The sequence below is a fragment of the Chelon labrosus genome (genome assembly GCF_963514085.1).
Source record: "Chelon labrosus genome assembly, chromosome: 12".
Lineage (NCBI taxonomy): Eukaryota > Metazoa > Chordata > Actinopteri > Mugiliformes > Mugilidae > Chelon > Chelon labrosus.
In genome coordinates, this window is record NC_140345.1 from 21120067 (window position 1) to 21147573 (window position 27507).

The window sequence follows — 27507 nt, forward strand, 5'->3', positions numbered from 1 at the left end:
ACTGAAGCCGTTGCTTGATTGTACGTGAACACATCCTGACGACATCACGTTCTGCCCAATCAATACACAACTTGAACGGAAGTGGCATATTTGAAAACTGGCAGTTGAAGGCGAGCCTTTTTTCCCTTTCGTTGTGCATACTGAAGTCTGCTGGAAATATCACAAGAAGAGCTTTTTTTCCCCCCGTGTGCAAGGAATTAAAGGCGTCATAAACCGTGAGAAAATTTGAAAAGCTTTGTTTTTATTGTTATTGAATATGTTTTATACTTGCCCAGCGTTTCTCATCGTGAACATTGTTGCATGTACGCTAGCTAGCTAACCGAGCTAAGTTGTAAACATGAAACGGAAGAAATGAATCCATTAATCTGTATCGCGCCAATTAGATTCTGTGTTGCTAGTTATACATGACGGCTTTCCTCAAAGTTATTTTTGCTGGTCTTCAGAGTCGGATGGAACACAAAAGCAGTATTTCATAGGGGTATCACGATTTTACAGTGTCTTAACGTTAGTTGTTGTGATCGCCACATACTTGATGACATGTTAAATGCCTCTAAACGGTAAAATTACTAGGGCTTGGCTGTACCACAAACCGTTTAGACATATGCGACTTTAAGTTGACATTTCCTTTGTACGCCGCTTTGCTGTCCTTTCATTTAGCGGATGACTATGCTTATCCACTCCTCACTTTCAGATGGAAGAAGAGGAGCATACAGACCGACAGCAGCAGCTTGCCATGCTTTTTCAAAAGTTTAACAAAATTAAACAGCATCTCCACGAAGGTAATGGGAATTTAACTTGTCTTCTCGGTTATACGTCAGTGATCATTTGTCTGTTTTCACATCGTTATATTAGCCTTGCCCTTTTTTATTTTTTTATTTTAGATGACACAGATAACCAGGTCATCACCTCGAACTCGCCTGAATCAATCCTCTCATATTTGATGAACCTGGAGAAGAAGGGTGACCCTCACCTGGATCGTAACCACCTCACCCGGCTCGTCAACATTTATACCAGAGTATTCTCCAATATGCCACTGGGCTTGCATTGTCAGAATGAAAGCTACGCCAGGATGCTGGTCAGATTTGCAGAGCTGAAAGCGTAAGTAGAAATTGTTACTTGGGTACCAAAGTTGTAATCGTTTTTTTAGTTTTAAGTGTACGCTCATTGGCAGATCAAACAGGTAAAATTAAAGAAATAACTTTGACATGCGTTTTACTCCTGTTAGAATTCAAGATGTCAACGAGGCAGAGGCCAACTTCAACGTGGCGAGATCTCACAGCCAGAACTTTGCTTTTGTCCACATCGCACATGCACAGTTTGAGTGTTCTCAAGGTAGACAGATGTGCTTTTTGTTGGCTGAATATGTACGGATTCTCCATGAGGATATACTTCTGGGTATTTCATGTTCTCTGTATTACTTTAACAGGCAACACAAAGCGAGCCATTTACATATTACAGAATGCTTTTGATGTTGGTGCCGAACCAAAGGAACTGCTGGAGGCTGCCTTACAGAGCATGCAGATGGGAAAAACACAACTCGTGTTTTCAGAGGATAAGGAAAATGTACCACGTGAGTGTTTATTCATGTGTTACCCAGTGACATGTACAGCAGTTTTGAAAATAATAAAGTTTGCGTTTATTGGATCTCTTAACCAATCAAGCTTTTCTCATCTATCTGTTTTGTTTCCCTTCTGTCAGGATTATCAAACAATAATGTGCACGATTCTGTCAGAAAAGGCTCAGAGTTGCAAAAAGCGAGCAGAATATCAGACGGAACAGGCGACTTGCAGCTCTCCAGTATTTTTCCTTCAGGGTAATAACAAAAGCAGCATTCAATGTTTAAGAATTCTTCTGCTGAGAGGAATTACATCTGACTGTTTGTGTTTGTGGACCTCAGTGTGGAGCCCCTCAGTGGATCGTTGGATGACCAACTACCAGGCTGGAGATCGGGATCTCAACGCAAGAGAGCAGTTGGCATGGTGCGTTTCATCCTCCTGCATAAAGCTAATTACCAAAAAGTCCTTTTGAAGTATTTAATTTGTGTTCCTGCTTTTTGGTCCACAGCCAGGGAGAGTTTCTGTAGTACCTTTCTCAATCCCAGAAAAAGATGACGATGATGATTGCGTTGATGAGAAGCCTTCCAAAAGAAGTGATTCATTCATTCCTGCCAGTTTATCCAGGTAGTTTCTTGTTTAATATTTGTTTGTGTTTGACAGATTATATGTGATACCGTGCATTATACAGCATGCTTATATAGTAATTGCATAACACACCAAGCACTTCATGAAATAGTTGTGTACATCTGTGTATTTGTGCAATTACACAATCATGTGGCGATCATGTGATACAGATTAGAAGCTTCAGTCACTGTGTCGTGGTTGATGGTTCCAGGATGGTTTAATAATATTTGAAACTGCAAATGTCCCCCAGTTTTCAGCACAGCTTTCCCTCGAGTTTATTTAAAATGATGCAGAAAAAGAAACCTCCAGTTAGTTGCAGACTGGCGTTGTTGCTTAGAGAGGTCAGGTGTGAATAACTATAATGGCTGAGACCGCATTAACTCTATGGCTACTACAAGTCGGAAAAAGGCCCCTGTCACATGTCAGGGCTTGTGACATCTTTCTTGTAGTAGCTATATAGCTAATGTGGTCTCAGCCATTAGACCACAAAAGTCATCCCAAATCGATGTCATGAACATGACAATGTAGTTCAGTGACATCTCCAGTCATGGGATTTACAGTTTTAGTACCTTTGGGATACAGTCATGTACACTTTTCATGCATATTCTCTTGAATGTCAGTCAAATATGTGTTGTTTTTCTTTTAACTAAGTTAATTCTGTCTTAGGCAAACGTCTGGTTCAAATGTCAACTCAATATTTGGGTTCTCCACAAAGAAAAATGCACTAGAAGGGGATTTAGTCAATCTTCAAGTGAGTACAAATCATTATTTTTTTTGGTTCTGTGCTCTGTCCTGCTAAGGTGTTTATCCTGAGCTGACGAAAGAAGACTGACATTATTGTCTTTTGTGTTCACAGCCCCCCACTCTCAGCCCAGAGACTTACCCTGGACAGGATAATGCAGCTGCAGATTCCACCACCACACTCCTTCACACACATGACTCACGGGACCCCTCAAGATTTGAAGGTACTACATTACCTCTTGCCATTCTGAACTGAGTGGAGTGTGTCCGGGGTTGTGTGTGAACATCAGGCATTTAGTCCCATTTCCCATCTTGATGACACTTTGCATTTCTCTGGCAGATGTAACTCAGAAGTTCGATCAGGTCATCAATTCCAACTCTCCTGAGTCGTGCTGGACATACCTGATGAACCTGGAGAAAAGAGGCAACCCGCACACAGACATCAACCTCCTCAACAAGCTCAAGCACTGTTATTCTAAAATCTTCTCCAGGCTGCCCATCAGGCAGTACAGCAAAAACGCCAGCTACGCAAAAATACTCGTCAGATATGCAGAACTTAAGGGGTGAGTTGGGTGTAACGACCTACTTTTTTTAGTTTTTGGATTTTCTGGTCTGTGGTTTGGATCAGGCTAAATTTCATAGCTCATACCTAATCCTGTTAAGACAAGTATTTATTTGCCTTCTGTAAGTAGTTAACAATTTTACCTCCATTGTTATCCATACATTAATATGTTTCTATGAATGATTACATGGTTGTAGTTATTTAGTCGCATTTGTTTTGTTTTTTTCTGCAGGATTGAAGACTCGGATGAAGCGCAGGACCACTTCATAGTAGCCCGATCCAACTGCAAAGGTTTTGCCTTTGTCCACATTGCGCATGCCCAGTTTGAGGTCTCTCAAGGTATGTCATTGATTTTCCTGAATAGCTCCTAAATTTATACCTGCTACTGATGTATTTTCTCTTATTTTAATTGACTGCCTTGTCAACAATCATGTTGTGCCCTGGTCTAAGGGGATACGAGGAAGCGATGGTTGTAGACGCATGGGTTCTATTTTCACGGCCAAGCTTTGCTGCTGCTGGGTGGATTTATTCTTTTTCTTTCTGGATGTAGAGTGGGCTGCTGAAAGCCGATCATAACACGAAACTGACCACCTCAGGGCCAGGTTGCACCAGCTGCATGTTAAAAAAGCCGAGTATGCAGATGCACGTCCGCACTGACACATTCTACCGCAGTGACAGTTGCCCCGGTTCCCATGTTGCTATGGTTACTTTCTTTATCTTAACTTACGCTTTCGCCGAGAAACAACTATTATTGAACTCTAGTGAGTATATGCACTGCCACCATCTCTCCTCACACCCTCATGATGCATGCATCACGGCAGACTGTGCTGCCACATCAGTTGGTTTCAGTCTGCATGGGACACATTTTATACACAGGCGTCCAGCTGGTGCAACCGGACCCAGATGTTTGTACAATAAACGATTGTGGTGTCTCTGATCCAGTCACTTTTCATGCGCTCTTTTCCTTTTGTTCCTTACTATAAACCTATCAAAAGAACTCATTTGTATCTAAGTTAAGTAAGAACGGCCAAATGTGGCTTGTATGAAAATATTTCAGATCTAGCTCTTTATTCAGGCCGTGTGACAATAACAAGTTTGTGTATCCAAAAATGTTCATGTTTCAAAAGCTATAGATCTATAATGCCAAAGATTTGCTCTATGTGCTTTTAACTTGCTTCCTTCCTTTTAGGTAATGTGATCAAAGCAACTTCAATTCTGCACAAGGCCCAGGCTTTAAATGCTAAGCCAGCTGAGCTCCTGAACTTGGCCATTCGTAACCTTAAAGCTGGGGAGAAGCAGCTGGTGCCCAACCAGGACGAGGACCCCACAGGTAAATATTCGGTGAATCATTGTGTGGTGCAGAATTTGGCTAGTTTGACTGTAGTTTTAAATACTTTATTTTTCTAACAGATATTCCAGTAATCTCTACTTGGGGAGGAAACCAGGAGGTGCAGCCTCCTGCTCGCGTCCCTGTGAACCGCACAGTGGAACAACCGAAACCGGCCAGCAAAGAGCCCTTATCTCAGTGGAAGATCCCAACTCTGGTCAACCGGCATGTCTCTCCAGAGGTCTGATGGCTTCCTCTACTTTATAATTTTGTGCAGGTCTTTCTATGTGCTACCTCATGTTAGCCAATGTTTTGCAAGACATTAAACCTCAATTTCCAAAACTTTTTCGTCTTTTAAGGATAAACGCACCACCCCTCCTGACCCCAGACCCGTTCCTCGTCTGGTGGAGTCATTCCCTACTCCGTCCTTCCAACCTCCATCCAGACTGAACCCACAAGCAGTCTGTCAGACCCCCAACAGCTACAGTAACCCCAGTGCCAGCAGGTAATATTTTCACTTGGTGTCTTCGTGTTATGGTTTTAATACGAGTTGCAAAGTCTAATGCATTTTCATTGTCAGTCATTTTTAAATAGTACTTTAAATATCTTACGCTTTATTGTAACCCTCCACAAAGTTCCATTAACAGTCACTTCTACTTGAGTGAAAACAAAACAGTGTTTCATTTTTAGAATAGTCCTATTCAAATAAATTGTCCTGTGAATAGATATTTAACTCTTCATCTCTCTATTTCCTCACTCAGCTTTATTACTCCTGTTGTAAAGAGAGGCCTTGAAGTGTCTTCCTCTGCAGTAGCTGCACACAGAGCAGGACACGCTCAGCAGCCATGCCAATCTGTAAACCAACCTGCAGGTTTCCAGACTCCACAGGTAAAGCTAGTTCATGTCCTACTTTCTTATATTGTATTTTCATACATTCTATTCATTTTTGAGACTTTTCTGGTCTGTCATTAGCCACCTATATAGAACAAGCCACAATTCCTTAAAAGTGTCAAGCAGATGTGATTTCTAATCAGTTGGAGACATCGATAGACATGTAGCTTGTGGGGGAGTATGAAATTATTTCTAGAGGTCTGACAAAATCTGTCTTTGTTTGCATCTCATTTTAGCATTCCTTCAGTGCCTTGTCAAATGAATCCATTACGATTAAAGGAAAGCAGTTTTTCATCCTCAAGATGATTGGACGTGGTGGATCGAGCAAGGTAAGACATTCCAGATGAGTTCTTATGGTGTCCTTATGCTCTTTAGACTAGTGTGTAGGATTTAGTGGCACCTAGTGGTGGGATTGCAAATTGCAACCAGTAGAATTTAAGCGATCCTGTGGTAACAACCAGTTCAACATAAAAGTCAGGCAGTGTGTGGTTTGTCATTTTGGTTTTCTGTGGAAACGTGGTGGTACAACATGGCTGGCTGTGTGGATGAGAACTTGCTCCCTGTGTAGCTATGACGTGCTCATAAAAACACAATAATTCATGATTGCAGGAGATTATACACTAAGTCAACCAAATTCCACTCCTACCTAAATCCTACACACTGTTCCTTTTGATATTGCTTTCAAATGTCACAGTATGGCTTTTCCTTGTTTATGTCCAGGTCTACCAGGTCCTGGATCACAAGAAGCAGCTGTTTGCTGTGAAATACGTCGACCTCGAGGAGGCTGATGCTCAGACGGTAGAAAGCTACAAAAATGAAATTGAACATCTGAACCACTTGCAGCAGTACAGCGATCAAATTATAAAGCTCCATGACTAGTGAGTACCTGCCTGTCCAAAATAAACGTGTTTATCTTATGAAAATGTGCTATATGTCATGTTTACTTGTAATGTAGTTCCCTGCCACATTGTCCTGATCGATGCATATGTGTTTGCAGCGAAATAACCAACAGCTACATCTACATGCTGATGGAGTGCGGAAACTTGGATCTGAACACTTGGTTGAGAAACCGGAAAACTGTGAACCCCCTTGAGAGAAAGTTCTACTGGAAGAACATGCTGGAAGCCGTTCAGACCATCCACAAACACGGTTCTTACTCTTTGTGGTTCACATTATTGTTCCCTCGTTGATTTTCTTTGTCGTTCACTAAATGGCAGAGTAAATGATCTTAATGTATTAACTCTTCATTGTATACATGTTCCATCCAGGGATTGTTCACAGTGACCTGAAGCCAGCGAATTTTGTCATAGTGAATGCTTCGCTGAAACTGATCGACTTTGGCATCGCAAACAGAATCCAGCCAGATGTAACGAGCATTATGAAGGATTCACAAGTAAGGAAGTGATGTGTTGCTTACTGACTGCAGCCTAATTGAAGTGCCAGGTTTAAATATAACTCATTTGCGAGAAGAGATGCTGTTTAATCCAGAGTAAAGGGCTCAACGCTTTAAGCCGTGATCGTTTGTCAAACACAGGTAGGAACCCTGAACTACATGCCCCCCGAAGCCATCAAAGACACGTCATCCCAGGCAGGAAAAGCACGCTCAAAGGTAAATGTCTGCTACCGATTCAACAATAGGTGAATTAATTTGTGAATGGAGTTTAATATGAAAAATCTAATCTAATTTTTGACCACAGATCAGCCCCAAAGGGGACGTGTGGTCCCTTGGATGCATCCTGTACTGTATGACTTATGGGAAGACGCCGTTCCAGAGCATCACCAACCAGATAACCAAGCTGCACGCCATCATCGACCCTTCTCATAAGATCGAGTTTCCTGACATCGCGGAGAAGGATTTGCTTGATGTGTTGAAGGTGAGAGGCCACAATTAGACTTAATTAGTTTGATCTTAACTCAAATAATACTTCATATTTTATAACAGTTAAATGTACACAGGTGTTATATTCTCATCTAAGACCTCCATGTTGCAGATTTAATTCAAAAATTGATGCTTAATTAACTCCACAAATTAAAACGGTGAAAAACTTACAAGTGTTTCTGAGTCGATGTAAAAAATATTGTCTGATTTTATCAGCGGTGCTTGGTACGAAACCCCAGAGAGAGAATCTCTATTGCAGAGCTGTTGGAGCATCCATACCTGCAGCTGAAGCCACAAGCATCACCTGAACCAGGTACACACACACACGCATGTACAAGGTTTCTGTACGTAGAATCCCAATTCCCTGATCACAATTTGACATTGACCTTCCCATCTTTTCCCTGTTTCAGAACATCCATCTGACAGAGATCTGAAAAGGATCCTAACAGATCTTGCAGCCCTCCAGTCTCCAAGCAGCATTGTCCGAGCAGCTAATGTAAGATTCACTGGGTGCAGGAGAACTTCCTCTCAGAGAATGTGTGTCTGAAACACTAACCTTTCTTTCTGCTTCTGACAGAATTTGGCAAAAATGTACAGCAGCGGCAGGAAGCTGGATGTTGCAGAGTGTGCAAAGTCGTCGTCGTCTTAACTGTCCTGGACAATGTGATGTGAACGTTTCTTCTGTTTCTTTTTTTCTTTACTGCTCACTTGAGTATGTTTCCTGTGGCTATTAGTTCATATGTTTGTTTCCTTGAAACAAAATCACTAAACTGCTTCATTTTTACTTATGGTAGCTATAATAAATGTAAGCATATACAGTATTATATAGTCAAATAAACATACTGTATCCATAAGGGTTGTTGGCTGATTTATCACAGGTGATATAAACTGCTAGCTGACCATGTGTAACATCTTAAAATTATACTTTTGGTACAATGATTTGTAAAACGTGAAAGTTTCATGTATTTAAGTATTGAACAACACGATGTCACAAAGTTGGTATGTCAGGAAAAACAACTGATATGTTCCAATGTCCCATAGTAGCCTGGGAGCTAGATAAACTTCCCCACCTACAATGTCTTTGTGGTGGAAAGGTTGTCTGTAACCTCTCTGTTGGGAGTTGATTATGCTCCAGCAAAGATCTGCCGGGCCAATCAAATCTTTTGGGCGGGTTTTATACGACGATGGACAGAAGAGTAAAGGCAACGCAGTCATTACACGTCATGTGATGTGAGTGCCATGGAGCTGAATGTGTTTACTACAAAGTGGCTGCCTTTGGAAAAGTGAGCTGTCGGAGTCGTCTATGGCATCTGTTGTATAAGTTATTGACAATGAAATGACTAAAGGATGAACAATTAACAACGATGATGCTTAATGTGACATACTTTGTTGCTCTGATTGGTTGCATTTTGCTATATTTTGCAGCACAGCATTTTTTTTTATTATTATTCTGACAGAAATTAAATGCACATCTCATCAAATCCACTTTGAAAATGCTTCACACTATTAAAGATGGTGACTGATCTCTAACGCTAATTACTGCATTTGATTAGCCTCAAATACATCATGCAAAGGCAGGGAAGATAATGATCAATTGTGGATAATGGTACGTTTACATTTAGGTTTATATTATGCTTTCTTGTATGTACAACTGATGATGAGAATCTTCTCCATGTCACGGCACAAAAGACTGATGAGACTTGATCTCTAAGCATTGTAGATTTGTAACAAATCAGTCAATTGCTCTTGAGTCTGAGAACATGTAAATAGTGAAGAATAATCTCTGTCATGTTGGAAAACATATGCAAAAATAAAGTGTTGTAAAACTATGACAATGGACTCCTACAGTGAAAAAATAGTCACTGATATCGGTCCTACTAATGGCAATTTGCACACTATTAAAACTTATATTGTGAAAGATTGTGCCACATTTAAAACCAGAGTTGTGCAAAATGGGACCATACCCTGTGTGTTAGAAATATCCTGAGATCTCAGCACAAGGAATTTAAAGATGATACGTAAATACATCCACTTATTCCTAAAATCCGTAAGTTTGAACATCTGCATTAGAGTGCACACCGGATGCTGGCACGCACACCGCCCTCCCTTTTGACCAATCAGAACCTTTATCCGCTCTCGGATGCTGACAAAGAGGAGAGGCAAACAGGAGCTCTCACTCTGCCACTCTTTTCATGGGTACCACATAGAGGAGACGTTCCTCTGTTTTTTTTTGTTTTTTTTAGATTAAAAACCAAAACCATATTTGAACTACTGCTGTAATATCTCTTCAAACTTCAACACAATCATCTATTATATAATATAGTACTCAAAAACTAATAGGATAGTATATATCATTATACATATATCATTATAGTAGCAGAGCAAACAGAAATCAGCATGCATCTTCTCTATTTCGTGTTCATTTGTCCATATGCTAATATGCTAATTTGTAAATTTTTGCTTATACTATTTTTATTTTATTTTACTAGATTTTATTTTACTTATTTTTTTATTTCTATTGTATTTAATTCAATCTTTTTTATCTGAGGTTCTTAAGAGTGTTTTTTATGTACAACTAAGCTACTGTGACCAAGCAATTTCCCTTGTGGATGAATAAAGTTTATCTAAGTCTAAGTCTAAGTCTTATAAAATAAAAGGTATGAAGAAGTGTAACATTTATAGCATATATAAATTGCTCTATGTTTTTTTTCAGGCTTCTGTAAATTGTGATCATTTACATTAACAAAATATATAAATAAGCTTGAACTGAACTAAGTTGAATTAAAAAAAGATCAAAATCAAAATGACAAAGGATATTGTTCTGACATACACTATACAGTTGTCAATTTAACGTAGGATAATGACAGTAAAACATCTGTCTCACATATAAGACGAATGGAGTAAATAACCCGGAAGTGTTCTTATACGGACCACATTTTCTCCAGCGAGTGACGAGGTCTTCGCCCCACTAGACGATCTCCACGCTCCGATTCATTTTGCCCTTCCTGCTGGCCCAGTCACAACAACAGAGATGGCGGCTGCTGCACGGTTCTTCATCCGAGGGGCAAACTCCAGACTTTCCCTCTCGGGAGTCGGCAGCGGGGCGCAGAGCTCTCTCGGGTCCACTGTCCTAAACCTGTCGCCGGGCTGCAACTCTCGGTCCAAAACGCAACGGAGACACGCGGCGCACTTTACCTTCCAGCCTGACCCCGTCCCGACTCAATATGGTGAGTGAGTGGCTAGCCGGCTAACGTTTGCTAAGTTTATTTCATTAACAGCGACGTACTTTAGCGCATTCTTTGTTTAATTCAAGGACACAAGAAGCTTATTAGCATCGTAGACACCTAATGGTTGTTATATAAAACAGCTGTGCACCAGTTTTCCATTCTATTGTCAACTCTGGACAGAGAAACCAATGTCAAATGTATTTTACCTGCACAGCTGTGAACATAAATACTGATTATTTGGGTAGTGCATAGGTATTTATTTTTTACCCACATACTATAATAGTTTAATTGCGTTTAGGAAAAGTCATATCTGCTGCTATCATCTGTTCTTTCACCTTCACTGAGAGAGAAAAAAAAAAAAAAAAAGAACAGTTGGACCCAAAATGTCCTCCACTTATCACATTACAGTTGATGGGCATGCGGTTGGCTCCCTAGTAAAACAGAAATCATCTTACACTGTGCTGAAGTGAGCTTTAAAGGGACATTCCAGCTTCAGAGTAGGAGGTGGTGGTCGGGGCACGTCTCCTGTCTGCAGAATCAGACAGTAAGAAATGGACTTCTGTGTATGGGATCAGCAACAAAGCACATATTAGCCTCCGTGAACAAGGCCCACCTAAAACAATGTGTGTCAGTGCACGCTATAATTAGAATATTCTCGCCGCTTAAACCTACTGTCAGCCAGATCAGCACAACAGCCAGCTGAGGCCGTTACAGCGGCCGGTGTTGCTGTTTATTTAGACAGTAATTGTACCTTGCAGGGTAATTAAAAACTAATAGTGCAGTATGTCATGCTTCCTCCTCACACAAGTCAAGTAACGTGAAGCAAAAAACACACATGCAACGTACCGTCTTTCTTTCTTTCTTGGTTGCTGCCATTGCCAGTAAGCCCAATTGCCTTTGCATGATTTCATCAGCTGTTATTGGTCTATCATAGGTATATCAGCACTGGTGTGAAAACTAAATTAATGCTTTAATTAGGGATAATTTCACCTCCCGATCCGATCTTAAATAGACAAAATTTCCTCTCCTTTGAGATGCCTGAAGGCTTTCCTTATCTTGCTTGTATTCTCCTAGATCAGTGGTGTCAAACTCAATCAGAGAGGGGGCCGAAATTAAGAACTGACCCCAAACTGACCCCACGGCCCAACCTGAACGGATATTTATTTAAAATGAGACACCAGTTGTCTTTTCAGATGTATTATCAGAAATCATTCATACAGAAGTGTGAATTCAACTTTTTCTAAGCCGTACTAAAAAATATAGAATAAAATCAAGTCACGTCTGTGGCCTTTTTTGTGCGTTGCTCTCTATTGGGAGATTTCCACTGACTTATTTCAAATGAAAATGTTTATTTTTTTTTCTCACAAGTTAAACAGATTTAAAGGGGATGAAAATCGCACCTTTTGAGCTTTTTCTACATTTGGTATTTTTCATAAAACATCGTGAGATTAACGGTCCTCAGTTTCCTAACGTTATTTGCATGTTGTATGAATTCGCCGTCATCGACACTTTGAACTGACGCAAGAGGAAAATCGAGACTCGTCGAGACAGATTCTGTTTATTTAGACAGCAATTGTACCTGGCAGGGTAATTAAAATCAAACTAATAGTGCAGTATATCATGCTTCCTCAAACAATCAATGATAAGCAAAACACACATGCAATTTACCTTCTTTCTTCTTTCTTTCTTGATTGCTCAGTTTGCTGCTGCCGTTGTCAGTAAGCCCGATTGCCTTGTACAAGATTAGAACTCAACTGATACACCGTTGGCAGATTTCCTCAGCTAATATTGGTCCATATATCAGTATCGGCGCACAGTCTGTCTGATGAAAACAAAGTGAATACGTTGATTGGGGATCATTTTGCCAACCAATCTGATTCCGATCTCTTAATTTTGATGTATGTGTTTGCTATGCTAGTGAAGCAGCTGGCGAGCTATAGTTGTATACTATAGTTGTATAGTATGGCTCTAAAATCGTATAACTTGTCCTGGTATCAGAGTCTAAGTCACTCAAACAAAGTATGAGTTTGTTGTTTGTCCCATTGTACATATGATCCGGATGTTGGCGCAGTTAAACCAACGTAGTACTGAGAAATGACTAGTATTATTTGTTGAATTCATAAAAACAAAACACTGTGTGTCTCATTGACTGAAGGAAGTAAATCATTGCCAAGTTGTTTTTTGCGCAATAACTGGTATGATGAGTCATATTTGTCTTCCACAATATACTGTTTGTCATATCTGATTGCAGCGTGCAAGCTAATGATTTGATTTGTTTCATGTCCTTTTTTTTTAACTTATAGGACCCACCCAGAAGATGAACTTGTTCCAGTCGATTACAAGTGCCTTGGACAATACCCTTTCTACTGATCCCACAGCAGGTAGTACACCAGAAAGGGGAATTTATATAGTCTGTAAAAAAAGTATGAATCTAGTTGTCCAAGCCACTACTACATTAAAATCACCAGTGTGTGAAGTGAATAACATTGATCCCATTATAATGTATAATGTTCTTTTGGCATTTACAGCGATCAGCCACAACATTAAAACCACTGACAGGAGAAGTAAATAACATTGACCATCTTGTGACAATACAACTTTTGGACCTGGCATTCATTCATGTGGATGTCACTTAGACATGTAGCACCCACCTAGACCAGACCAGGCACCCCCACCCATTAGCAATGACACTCCTTGATGGCAGCAGCCATCCCCAGCAGGATGCAGCCTGACACAGGCACACACACAAATACGGCTTAGGAACAACTAAAAAAAAAACCCTGAAAAACAGCACAAGGTGTTGACCTGGCCTCCAAATTCACTAAATCTCAAACTGATCAAGTATCTGTGGGATGTACAGGAACAATCCTGATCCACAGAAGCCCCTCTCCTCAACCCATAGGACCCAAAGGCCCCCACTAATGACATTCTGTTGCCAGACATCACAGAAGGCCCATGTCCACAATATTAGACCTGCACAATATTAACAAGGTGGTCATAATGTTGTGCCTGATCGGTGTATGTATGTATTTATCTTTATAGATTTCAGTTAAAATCTTTAATGTGTGTCTTCTCTCTTCTGTTGATATGTGCTGAGCGACATAAAACTTTCTGATTGCTCTGTCTTGTCTATCTGCAGTCATCTTTGGGGAAGATGTCGCCTTTGGTGGAGTTTTCCGATGCACAGTGGGTCTGAGGGACAAATATGGTACGACGCACCTTCAAACAACACCATTCAAAAGTCACAATTGCAGAATTCGCAGTGTCGGCAACCTGTTGTCCAGTCTGTGCGACACGGGTTCGACACTAGATGGTAGCAGAACACTGCAGAGACTCTCATCACCCACTGCTCTTGCAAGATCACATTACCGCTCACTGTTCACCTAGAGGACCAAAAGGATCCGTTTGCACGTATGTGTCTAGTGTAGCAAGGTAACCTTACAAACCTGAGACAAAGACTTGATATAGAATGACAGTGCTCATTGCTGGGAGTTTGCTTTTGCTGCTCCCTTTTTTTCTCAGTTCTCACATTTGGAATAGTGCATTCATAATGCTGCAAGGTCTACCAGAGGATCTCTCCAGTCGTACAAGTGTGATGGAAACATGTACAGAAAATTAGACACATTAATTGTAATTAGGATTTAACAGTTTCTATCATATATGCAGCTTTACAGGCAGGGCTTAATAGGACATTCTTAGTGTTGTGCTTTAAAACTACATGCTGTGTTAATTACAGAGCTATACAATGAACGACATATACACCTAAATGCTGCTTTTGTGATCTCTCGCTTAAAGTGAGCTAGCAGTTCAACTTTATTTTAACGTTGATGCTGCTGTTTGTTGTGCAGTTGCATTTTACTGCATTTTGTGGTAAGATCTGTGTGTTCAGTGCTAAAACTAGTACTTCAGAGCCACCGTGTTATTTCACACTGTATCGTAGTAAGCTATTTGTTTGTTCTCTGTGATTTAAGGCCTTGAAGGAAGTACCAGCGCTAAATCACGCTCGACAGAAGTTGCTGCCGCACTGCTTCCTTCAGACCTTTTCCACAGCTGACGTTTTGGCTCATCACAGTAGAAAAAAAAATCACAGGTGTTACTAATAACATAAACGTGGCTCTATTCTATTCAAGTGTCCCACTAATCTGTGACGGAGAGCCAGCAGGCACAAATTAGGACCATGAAGCCCAGCACACACTATGCATTTTTTAATAATTGTCTATGTTGTGTCAGTTTAAGCTAAATGTTTTATATCCATGCAATCTTTGTATGCATGCTTAGACTAAACAGGACCAGTTCCTCTTCTTCGTACGGATTTAAATAAATACTACATGCCTTGATGGAACACAGAAGCGGGGGTGGACAGAATGAGCTTCTCTTATGGATGTGTTAAGGCCTGCCCATTGACAACTGAAGCCGCATCCTTCACAATGAGAGAGAAAAAAAAAAATCTCTAAAGGCGATTGTGTTTTTGCGACGGTGCAGAAGCTTTGCAAAAGCTTGTGGAATGCACAGCGCATAGGTGGACGGTAGATTCCTGTCCACACAACACGCTCTCTGGCGTTCTTCTTTGTTAGGTGCTCGTGCAAGCACGCTACGCAAGCCCCATATCCTCCAAACTGTGAGGAAAAAAACAAGTGATGTGTTGTAAAAAACAGTTGTGGTGAGCAATTTGTGGTTAAAAATCAGGCCAGATTAACAAAGCGTGTGTCCGCCTTTAAACCAAAGAACCAAAAAGGATTTCATTTTATCAATCACACCTGGGCTTTTCCTGTTGCGGTCGCGTTTCCATCCAAATGTCGTGCAAGTTTTAATCGGATTTCTAGAAAAGCAGCGGGACACGTTACAAATTAATGTGCTTTTCCGTCCAATACTCTTATGTGAATATTAGAAGAAAACAATGGCAACTGGGACTTGTTGAGATTTCTTTAAGACACTTCACCACTCATTAAAGTGGCTTCCACATGACTGATGGCAAGTTTAGAGCAAAAACAAGCTCAGTTGCCTTGAAATAGCTTTTTTTTGTTTGTTATATTATGACCCGATTGACTGAAAATCTTCAGGCGGCCACACAAGAGGTGACCACACAATGAAACAGCTGGTGGTGCCAAATCGCTGGGCAGACGCTATTGTTAAACTACAGCAGAGGAAAATACTCGTAATTATTATTAGTTTATTTATTACAAGAGGGATAATCAAACCTCATATAGATTAAAAACGGTGGTGGAAAACGTGGCATTTATGTTTGCTGAATTGATTTTAAAGTTTACATTTTTGTCATCGAGCCACACAGACATAATAGCTAATAGGATAGTGTCTCCAATGATACAGGAGTTTCCGATATTTTTAACATATATCGTATCATCTTTCGTGTATTTTATGATTTTGTCTCTTTACACTGGATAACAGTTGACAAGATTTCTTCCTCTGCCAAGCTCAAAAGGCAGTATTTCCATGTTTAAATTCAAAATGTTGATAAAAATAGGTGTGTCCAACTGTCTTACAATATGAAGGTGATCGCATCCTCCAGCTGAACAGCTCACTGTATATATGGCTGAGTTCAGGTCCTTCAAAACGCTCCGTGCAATTACACAAATTAATCTTTTTTTTTTTTTTTATGTTTATCTTGGTGTAAAAATAATTGGACGTCAACATTTTGCCTTCGTCGTTTCAACAGCGAGAAGTCTCGTCTCCATCCTACAGAAGCTGGCTTTGCCTTTTGTTTTCATTGACGTCAGAAGTGTTGACCTTTGGAAAGGGATCATTATTTTCCATCTCATCCCGGTGTACAGTGACGAGTGCAAAGCTGTTTTTATCCCTCTCACTACTGAAAGGGATGGTGCACACCTCTGCCACCCGCAGCCATTACACAGAACAGAGGTTAATGCAGGTTGGACACTATATGAATGGCTTTTTACGAGGCGGATGCACTCACATCGCTGATCAGCTCTCGCAACGCTGGCTACTTCTGAGTGCTGTTTCCTCCCTGAAAAAAACAACGGCACACATTGACTCTGTGCTCTCTCAGTGTTTTTATCCTTTTTCACTCAAAGCAGAGTTGATATCAGACAGCTGACTATAAAAGTCACATGTTTAAAGTTGCATTGTAGACTCATGTGAACATCCGAGGCACATACATCAACACGACAGAGTTATTTTTACATGCCTGTGTGTTTTTGTCATTAGTCGGCTTACTACTTATTGCTTGGATGACACACAGGAGCACACACACATGTTATTTGCTGTCACTTTCACAGAATTCTGCATTTTTGAGGTCAGCTACAGTCTGAGCGGCATGGCACTAAATTTTGATGTCTTAATTGTTTGTTCCTCCGAGGGTTTGTGGTGCTGCGGTCGCTAATTGAACTTTTGTGAGCACAAAGGGCACGTAAGGGCACAGTTTGACTGCTGAGAAGCACGCTTCCCAGCAAAACAGAAAAAGACTGCACTGGCAAATACACAAAGATGAGAGCAAAAATAACATTCTCAGCCCAAATTTAGCTTCCCACTCCTGCGGCTCTTTTTCAGATTATAGGGTGGAGAATGGAAAATAGTTTTTTTTTTTTTTTTAAACTTCTGTTTTTATTCAGTGGGGGTTGTGTGTGTGTGTGTGTGTGTGTGTGTGTGTGTGTGTGTGTGTGTGTGTGTGTGTGTGTGTGTGTGTGTGTGTGTGTGTGTGTGTGTGTGTGTGTGTGTGTGTGTGTGTGTGTGTGTGTGTGTGTGTGTGTGTGTGTGTGTGTGTGTGTGTGTGTGTGTGTGTGTGTGTGTGTGTGTGTGTGTGTGTGTGTGTGTGTGTGTGTGTGTGTGTGTGTGTGTGTGTGTGTGTGTGTGTGTGTGTGTGTGTGTGTGTGTGTGTGTGTGTGTGTGTGTGTGTGTGTGTGTGTGTGTGTGTGTGTGCATTGCAGGCCTGCTTAGCTACAGCTGAGGAGGAGTCATCACCTTGACACTTCATTTATCTTAGGACCGCATGGCATTGTAACAGAATAATCTTTGGAATCTCATCAGGAAGTGCGAGAAGCAACAGAAAAGCCCTACTATTTCTCACAATTGCAGTCATTCATCCCAAATGAGTAATTAAATTCTTCATGCTTTCGGCAATCCTAGCCGAAATGGCAGCCACCACACCTTAAACCTTTCAGAGGACTTTTATCGTTGCCTTCCTCGCTCAATAGTTGCCCAACATCATCTTATTTTTCCTCTGACTTTTTCCTCAGGTAAGGACAGAGTCTTCAACACTCCCCTTTGCGAGCAGGGGATTGTGGGATTTGGCATCGGTGCGGCGGTTGCTGGTGCCACGGCCATTGCTGAGATCCAGTTTGCTGACTACATTTTTCCGGCTTTTGACCAGGTACGGCACACTCCCTAACTCAGTGGAATAGTAACCCAAACCAACCCAGCGTTAGTGTGAAAACTACGGTTGTCAGCGGGGCTCAGAATGGAGCAAAGAATGACATTTACTGGCACTCACAAGGTGTTTGGGTAAAGGGATGTTGGAATCCTCTCCGAAAGCTGCCTTTTACATCAAAACCCCCGTCTTCTCAGTGTCACAACTCAGTAAAACCAGGACACGCACCATATAGTCATCGCTGCGATGGGCACAGTATATTCCAAAGATGAAATTCAACTAAAAGAAACCCAAAACATCGGATCACATTTACAATTATAGAATAGAGCTTCTCTTTTTTTCTCTATGAAAAACAAATATGTGGAAAAAATGAGCCTCAAACAAAACCTCAAGCTAACTTGACTCTCTGGCAGCATTATACTGCTGCATCACACAAAGCTTTGTAAAACTGTATTTGATAAACTCCAAACATATTATTCGCTAATAAAAGAAATGACAACAATAAAGGAAAATCTAGTTAGAGGTCTTGAGGAAACACCTTGTGTTTTGCCTGATGACTAAAAATTGAAGGTTGGAGTTAAAAAGCAATGGGGTTACTGCAGCCCTATAATCAGCTTATCATATCTGCTTGAGGCTAGTGGCTGAGGTTACATTAACTGCTACTAGAATAGAGTCTTTTAACCAAACTGTCAGCTGCTGAGCTGCGGTCTCGGTAACACAGGCCCCTTGAATAAAAAAAATTACTGTCAGTCTATTCTGCATTGTTTTTAAATCCTGTTTTTAACTGTTCATTGTGAAGCTCAGTGGGAGTACTGTTTTAAAGGCCAAAACCGGCTTCAAAGATCTTGTGGCAGAGAAGACTGACAGTGCCGTCGCACAGTTCGTTCTGTTCCGGCATGAAAAGAAATAAATGAGAAACAGTAAGAGCTAGACAGGAAGCTGTCTCGTCCTAGCGGAGTAAGGAAGAGTTAAAACCAGAGCTGGCTCCTCTGGGACCATGCTAATCAGTTAGTCTTCAGTTTCTTCATTGCAGATGATCGTGTTCTTGTGAAAATATCTGGAATGAAGATGAAAAATGAGAATATGCTTCTGTGTACAAATGTGGGCTGAAAGGTGTCCGACACGGGTCCAACTAGAGACTCACAGATGGCACGACATTTGCCAATGGCTGCTTGTCTTGCAGTCCCTAAAAATGACTATCTGCGATATCAAAAGAGTACACCACAAGCCCTTAACGTAGTGTCTTTGGAAAAATGATATGCCCAGTGTGTCTGAACTGAAGGTCTGCTATGTGTGTCAATTATAATTTGAAATCACAACTGCTTTCAAATTACTTCTTGCACCTATGCCTATGCTTCTTTGTGTTTCTAACGGAGACGGCCTTGCTTTTGCAGAACGTAATAGTGCATACCTCTATTGTTACGGCATCAGCAATCTAAGTTCGCCATCTTTTTTTTTTATCACTTTTTTTTTTTTATGTCTTTCCTTGTATAAATTTAATAATTCTCTCTGCAAATGCAGTTCAATTTGTATGGAAGTAAAGTGGATTCCTAGCACTACATCCAAAACTAAGACATAAGGAATGCCAGACAAAGAACTTCTTTCTGTCTTCCTTTACAAATGGATCTTCTTTCTCATTTGTTTAACATATTCCGTGTAACAGACCCTGAATGTCTGTCGTGTCATATACTGCAACCCAGCTCAGACAAAGCAGCCGAACAAAAGAAGCCCTTTCTGCAGCCTTCTTTTTGGTCCTGAGGAAGATTAATGTGACATTGACAAGCCGAGCAGGCCGGTGGGCAGTGCTGCTGTTTTACCACGCATACATGTTGACATTAGTGTCATTCTGTGTATTCTTGCCCTCCACAAGACAAATGTGAGCACCCACTGCTACGTCAAGGCGACATAAAACAGAATATGTGATAATGGAGCCTGTTTCCAAGAGCCTCCAGCCGCGATTCAGAGAAACGGATGATTGAACGTGGTGTCGGACCGTGAGTGGGCTCCCTCTCTCCTTCTGTGCTCTCACTTAAAACGATGCAGTCCAAACTGACCTTAGAGACGTATAAAACTTGAAATAACAGCCCACCTGAGTTTCGGGGAGGAAGAGTTGGGACGTCTTATTGGAGGAGGCCCAGTGTCAGAAACTGTAGAAGCAAGTTAGTAAGTGAAACCGGAGACACTTGGGGTGATAGTGCTCGTTAAAAATAAAGAAGCGTTTTAGTGTCTTTAAGAGGAAAAGCAGAGAGAATGGGTCTGCACATAAAGCCAGACACACTAGTGTGGTCTCTATTTAGAAGAGCAGGGAAAACTCTGTATTTATAACGTTTTTTTGTGAAATTGTTTCATTTATATGTTTATATATAAACAGTGTTTTGGCTGACCATTTCTCACAAAAATATCTTCCAGGCAGAGATTAATTTTTCTGATATTTTTTCCTAATATTTGCCCCTTTCCAGATCGTCAATGAAGCAGCCAAGTACCGCTACCGCTCTGGCAACTTGTTTGACTGTGGGAACCTCACCATTCGCGCTCCGTGGGGCTGTGTCGGCCACGGATCTCTTTACCACTCTCAAAGCCCTGAAGCCTTCTTCGCCCACTGCCCTGGTATCAAGGTCAGACCTGTAGTTCATTACAGATGTATTTTTTCCGCATTTCCATTTCCATTTTTTCTTCTATTGGTTAAGTTTTGAAATATCATCTCTCGTCTTCCGGCAGAACATCAAGGCTGATTACATTGGTGCTATGTTTTAATTCATTAATTGTTCATGCAAATGCAACTAAACTACAACTCACGTTTATTACTATATTACTGAAGGCAATGTGATATATTAGCACAATAAATACTATAAGATGGTCAGTGATTCCACATACAAACACAAACAAGCACATCTCCAAGCTGAAACGACAGGTTGCTGTTCGTCGTGAATGCATTCTGCTGGTTAGTACTGACCACTGACGTATATTTTCATATTTATCACAATATGAGCTTGTGCAGTGTAAACCAATTACAAAAGATCGTCTGAAATTTGACCAATCTGATGAAGCCCCTACTACCATCGAATGAACAGTATCATTTTATTGGTGAGCACAGCCAGCAGGATGGCTGGGGGATGAGAGAGGAGCTAGGAAAATGTAGTTACACTTCACATTTGTTTACTTCAGCCACATCGTCATCGCAGTACTGAACAATGTTATCAAACATTGAGGATTTTCTGCATATTGTGCAAGAGAAGGCCAAGTTGAGAGCGATTCACCTTACTGTTCTGTTAACCAGTCACACTTTTTATTGTCCACTCTATAAACAAAGGGAACAGATGTTTTATTTCCCAACTCAATTAAGTGAAAGTACTTCAACACAGTGGAAGGAAGGGCTGATCACAGAGGTCAGCCTCTTTGTCAGTCGGTCAGTATGTGACTAAAAGCTGAAAAGACTTGAAGACACGACAAACAAAGACGTGTAGCAAACTGACAAACACCTGGCCAGTCGTGCGCATTTTGTATTTGTGGCACGGACTTATTCCTCAAATGCTCGGCACAGGCAAGCTGCAGGCTTGTAAACCGAGGGCCTGCTGCTTGGACTCTGTATGTGTGAATATAACCTAAGGAATGAAACTATTAATCTCAGCTGCCCATTAGAAGTATGAGCCAGTGTTCAGTAAGCCCTGAGCTCTGATGGTGTCACTGCGGTGGAATTAACAGCATGTGTTCAAAGTAAACAAGTTCATGTTAAAATGTCAAAATGTCATATAACATCCCTCGCTGCCTCTTTTTAGCTGACCATACATGCGGTCATCGTGGAAATTTCTAGTATGCCTTGCATGCTGGGATGGACTGAGCAGTTTACAGCTAGAGTTCATCCGCTTTGAGTAACCACCGCAGAGAGCAATAAACATGTTGTCTCACTGCAAAGGTCAGCCTGATAAATTCTCATCTTTTTGCGTAATATCAGCTCTGTTCGCCGCATTTGAGGGTTTAGTCCCAACACACACCCTGACAGGCTCGACTAAGCTCTGTTGTCATATTTACATAGATTTCATGATTTGATGCTATTTTTTGAAATTTTGTCTATGTAAACAGCTGACATATTTAAAGAGCTAGAGAGGAGAAGATAAAAACAATTGCAGCTTCATAAAGCAGATTTCTTGTCCCTTCCGTAGAATTTGTTATTCCGTTTTGTGAGTGAGACGTAGCTCTTCATCCAACAGCTCACTGTGGCTGCTCCATCTTTTTCCATCACTCCCTGAAATGTTTCACTGAACTGCTGAGCCAATCGGCTGTCATCTGATGATTGTTTAGCCTTCTGCATTCATATCCAGATACCTGTTAACAGACATTACATTAGAAGTCATTACATGTTCATTCATTCATGTTCTGTAACCGCTTGTCCTGCGAAGGGTTGCGGGGGGTGCTGGAGCCTGGACAGATCGCCAGTCCATCTTTATTGGAAGCAACACAGAGAGACAGACAGCCATTTACACTCAATTTAGAATCACCAATTAACCTAATGTCTTTGGACGGTGGGAGGAAGCCAGAGTACCCTAAGAGAACCCACACAGACACAGGGAGAACATGCACAGAAAGCCCTAGTCGGCCCATGGATTCAAACCCAGAACCTTCTTGCTGTGAGCCACTAATTAATACAGCATTTTCCCCAGGATTGTCACTGTACTTCATATAATGGAAATAAATAATGACTGCAATACTTTTATCAGTGAGCCAATCTCCGTTTTTACTTCATATGCTGATATATAGTGACTCAACAGACTCCTTTTTAACTGAACATTTACAAGATTGACACATTTAAGTGGACTGGGAATCTACTTCAAGGCTTGTTGGCCTTGTATTACTGAGTGCCTTTTAGTCAAGCTTACATCAAAATGATACAAGACAGGCTATGAGATGTTAAATATTTATAAAGTTGTATTACATTTGAAAATCAAGGTGTCTTGGCTGCTTTACTTGGTCTGATCAATGTCATGTGTTCCCCAGATTGTAATACCTCGTGGACCAGTGCAGGCCAAAGGGCTTCTCCTCTCCTGCATTGCTGACAGGAACCCGTGCATATTCTTTGAGCCCAAGATCCTGTACAGAGCAGCAGGTAAGATGGTTTACGTGTAAACATAAATATGGAGTCAGCGTGAAACAGAATCCTTGTTTAGTTTTCTTCATTTGTCCGTCTGATGTTCAACTTCCTCCAGCACCGTGCCTTCCTTGGACCTCTGTCTATTTGCCTTCATTCTTTATTGGAAGCAAATGCTGTGCCTTTTACAAGCGTGAGGGAAGACAAGCAAACAATATTCCTGACTGCAAACAATGTGAGCGAGGTCAATAGTACCACGAGTGTGAAGCAGACATTCTAAATGGACTGTGAAGTGCCAAGCTGAGACCTCTCCCCTTCCCCCTCCCATCCTTGTGTGGAGGGAACATCAGTGTCCAAGGATAATCGTAAGGCCAGCATGGCTTTGGGCAGGCTGCCATGCAAAAAGGTGTCCAGCAATACTGTAATAAACTCTTTACAGTTGTTGGCAGCTCTTGCAAAACAGTTTTCCCTTGGCGACATAATAATAGTTTGATATCCATGATTTAAGACAGCAATGGAAGGCTCATTATTGTCATGAAAGACTCGACTGGAACAGATTGGCACCACCATCCACAAAAAAAAGCCTCTGATGTTTTTTTTGTGTGTGTTTGTTTTTTTAAGTTTCCTACTTTGATAATGGCCAGATGGAGTTCTTCGAACCATGTTTCTTTGTTGGAACTGGTTATACTTTAACATAAGAGATTAGTTAGAACTTGATGGTGTAACAAAAATAACATTATAGTTACTTCTACTTTTTTGCACCGTCCTTCTCTGTGTTACCTCAGTGATTTGCCTCTTGTCAGGACAGCAGTCGGCGGTGGCTAATTCATAGGCTCGCAGATTTCACATGTGTTTAAGTAAATATAAAAATTAGTATGGGTAGTTAATTCAGTCATTGTGGAGGCTTCACTGGAATTAAGTGATTTTGCAAAATTTTGTTATATTAAATCTTGATGTGAACAGGTTGATAATGATATTAGGTACAGTTTGCATCTAAATTTATTCTCCTTCACTAAGATAAAACTCAGTCATGATGTCTGACTGTCCAAGATTATCACTGACGTCCATCACAAATACAGTAAATGTCATGAAAGCCACGTAGAAATCATAAAAAAATTTAAAAATTATCATCTGGTAATTTTTCTTGCATTTTTCTGGGATAGTCTGTAGTGAGGAGGCAGAAAAGAAAATGAGAGAGTACCAGGACATGCGGCACAAGATTCTGGACTGAAACTGAGCTGTCAGTATTGCAATTGTGACTTTGCACCTGTATACCTAAGGTTAGACTGCAAACAGGAACTCCTAATAGCTAATATGACATACTGTGATATCTGGCCAACATGTAAACCCATACAGCTAACTAAGTGACTCTCGGACAGTGTTACACCCCTTGTTTACGTCCTCAAAAGCCATCACATTATTGCTATTGTGTTTTAATTATTACCCAATTAAATGTAAGAGGGAAGAATTGTAGATGGTGGTGTCATCTCATATTCGTCTAAGTGAGGGGGAGGCACAATGTCTAGTGTACCTGGTGTCCCTTAATAGACTTTAAATTACTTACTAAATGCTAATTAGTTGTTATTAGATCTCTTGCCTGTTTCCATAGTTATGAAACACAAAGTATACACATAGAATATATGACAAAACATAAAAGCAGATACTTAATACAAGCTTTCATCATTATTGATGTCTTTAATACCTCACAACTGTGACCTTACACTGTAGTAGTCATATGTATGTAGGAGCTAGTGGCTGTGAAAGAATTGGTCGACAGGGGATATGATAATGTAATACAAGCATTATGTTTCACATTAATGGGCGTCAACGGAGCAGCTAAGAGCCGGTGTCTGAGGTTGTGGCGGTGTTGTTGTTTGCAGTGTTGCTCAGGTGACTTTATTGGCCTCTTGTGGAGTGATGAGACGTTACATGAGTAATATATATATATATCTGTAAGACAGGTATTTCTTGCATCATTTCCATGATTGAATTCTGCCAAACACAATAACTTTTTATGAGGGGATTCAGAAATGTGCTGTTTCTGAATGATGTCCGGGTTCAAGTAGCAGCTTTACCTTGGTTTTCTTGCCTGTTCTTGTCTGCATCTCTTCCGACTTGCACTTTATTCAAAGTGATATTAATATGTTACCAGGTCTGATCTTGTAGTATGGCACCGTGTGGCTTTCACCAAAAAGTGGGAAGGGTTTTAATTTAGTTATGAGATCAACTTGTTAAACTGTCCTCTGAAAGGGGCTTTTACATTTTGACAAATCACTCATTTGCTCCTCACTGAGGGCTAGTGGTAGCATGTTAAGTTATTTGGATTTCCAAAAGGGGCAGAGCTAAGCAGCTCTCGTGCCATGTGCCTGTAATGATCTCTGCCTGGATCATGAAGTCATGTTTTTAATTGCAGCAGCCTCTACTTTCTTGTGCAGAAGAGGACCAAAACCACACATTTGTCCCATTGAGGCTGTTTTGTGGGGCCTGAGATTCCACTTATTAAACCATAACCTAGTTTTCATAATTTAATTTTAACATTCTGAAAAATACCATTATTCCACTCAATTGGCCAATTTTCTGTCTAGCCTGGAAGCCTAAACCAGGAGTTCCATATGCTTCACCAGAGCACTTGATGTTGTTTTAACATGGCGACTCGTCTGGATGGGCAATCTTTCTTTCCTTTATGGCTTTTCGAATGGCCAGGAGGTTCATGAAAGCCATTCAAGGTTTCCAGAAAGACCTCTCAGGAGTGTAATTACAATGACTAATTGTAATTTTGACTTCATGTGTTGCCTTGAAGCAGATCATTTAGTTGTTCACTTCCTCCAAAGTCCACTCACACTTAAAGTTCCTGTGTTCTGCAAGTTTTGGAACCAAAATCATAACGGTGAACGGTGTTAAATGCACCAATTTAAGATGATTGTTGTGTTCCTGTAGTATAAATACTGCTAACACACTGCTTGTTAAAAAGCAATGGCAGTTTGAGTTTATAAGTTTTTGGATTGTAATAAATTCCATGACTGTGCTTTAGTTTTCCAAGACATTGACAACTATTATTCAAACCATACACTTACTTGTGCTTTATCTTGGACTTAAGTTCAAAGGGAGGCCGTCTGCGGGGCTCCCCCTTTTGGACTGATATTCTGTTTATGTGGCCCCTTTTCTGACTGATACACTATCCCACCAGTGTTTTGCTGTCAAGATTAATCGGAGTTAAAGGCCCCTAGCTGGCAGAAGATCTCGTTAGATCATGCGTTTGATTGTGCTGATAAAAGCATACTGCCTCCGATGAGCGATGAGGTTGTGGAAAAAGCATGAAGAAGCTTTTGAAACGGGCCAGATAAAAAGTTATAGAGTAGGAATTTGTGTTTTCGACAGCTCGTTGTTTTTTCTTACCAGATTGTCATCTAGTCTATCATTTAGATGTACGGTCAGTTTAAGATTGGGGTATTTTACACGAAAACCACAGGGAGCATGGCGGAATGATGAATGGCTGTGTTTGAGTTTGACCCTCAGTTATTTTTCATGTGAGCTTGAATATAATGTGTTTGAAATGTGTGTTTCCTCAGTGGAGCAGGTTCCCATGGAGCCCTACACCATCCCGCTCTCGCAGGCCGAGATCCTACAGGAAGGAAGCGATGTCACTCTGGTTGCCTGGGGGACGCAGGTAGGCAATTCCACTTATCACTGAGGAGGCTCTCAGCGGGTGACCTGAGCAGTTTGAAGTTGTCATGTGTCTCAGGCTCATTTTCCATGGCCACAGGAAGAAAGGAGGCAAATCTCATCTCCACTAAATGACATTTAAAGCCACAGAGGCTAGCAGTGGATTAATTTTAAGACTATCACAAGCCCCCTGTGTCCTAGCAAGGCCACTCAGCCAGCAGCCTGAGACTGTATCTGCCCAGACATCTCCACAACATCAAGGCCGTTCTTAGCTCTCCGTGTGTTAACACTACACGTCAGTTGCACACTTTCCATTGTTGCCTTTCCTTTCATCCGAGAGGTTTTATTTTCTGCAGCTTGGTATAAATGTGCCTGTAACTCACCAGGAGTCATCTCCGACTTCGATTGTACCCAGACACTTTAACGGGCTTATCCAGGGCGTAATGTACCTGTGGCATGGCAGGGGGGTCGGAGGGCATTGAAGGAAAACGTCTCCATCAAAGCCAGTATTGTTGTTGAAGTGTGGACTGAAAAAGAGGATCCAGTAAAGTCGTGGAAAGCATAACAACCTTTTTGAAATTACTTTTTTTTTTTCCCCCACCCCATTACTTC

General features: G+C 41.0%; 2 protein-coding genes across 2 annotated transcripts in view; both read left to right on the forward strand.

The window, feature by feature from the left end:
• Positions 1-61: 61 nt before the first annotated feature.
• ttk (ttk protein kinase) lies at positions 62-9287 on the forward strand. The gene is made up of 25 exons (XM_084556806.1): positions 62-215; positions 692-779; positions 882-1098; positions 1226-1332; positions 1427-1570; positions 1699-1813; positions 1898-1979; positions 2065-2180; positions 2847-2931; positions 3037-3145; positions 3262-3484; positions 3716-3822; positions 4673-4813; positions 4894-5051; positions 5170-5315; positions 5572-5698; positions 5938-6030; positions 6422-6579; positions 6699-6850; positions 6970-7094; positions 7236-7310; positions 7399-7575; positions 7797-7893; positions 7991-8076; positions 8158-9287. Exons 2-25 carry the CDS (start codon positions 692-694, stop codon positions 8227-8229), a joined length of 3000 nt encoding a protein of 999 aa, XP_084412932.1. The 5' UTR covers positions 62-215; the 3' UTR covers positions 8230-9287.
• A 1305-nt stretch (positions 9288-10592) lies between these two features.
• bckdhb (branched chain keto acid dehydrogenase E1 subunit beta) overlaps positions 10593-27507 on the forward strand; it is a 51782-nt gene continuing 34867 nt past the window's right edge. The window contains exons 1-7 of the mRNA XM_084557140.1: positions 10593-10807; positions 13111-13188; positions 13947-14015; positions 18019-18152; positions 20609-20764; positions 23142-23250; positions 26802-26899. Of these exons, the coding sequence (XP_084413266.1) occupies positions 10612-10807; positions 13111-13188; positions 13947-14015; positions 18019-18152; positions 20609-20764; positions 23142-23250; positions 26802-26899 (840 nt within the window). The 5' untranslated portion in view covers positions 10593-10611. The remainder of the gene's footprint in view (positions 10808-13110; positions 13189-13946; positions 14016-18018; positions 18153-20608; positions 20765-23141; positions 23251-26801; positions 26900-27507) is intronic.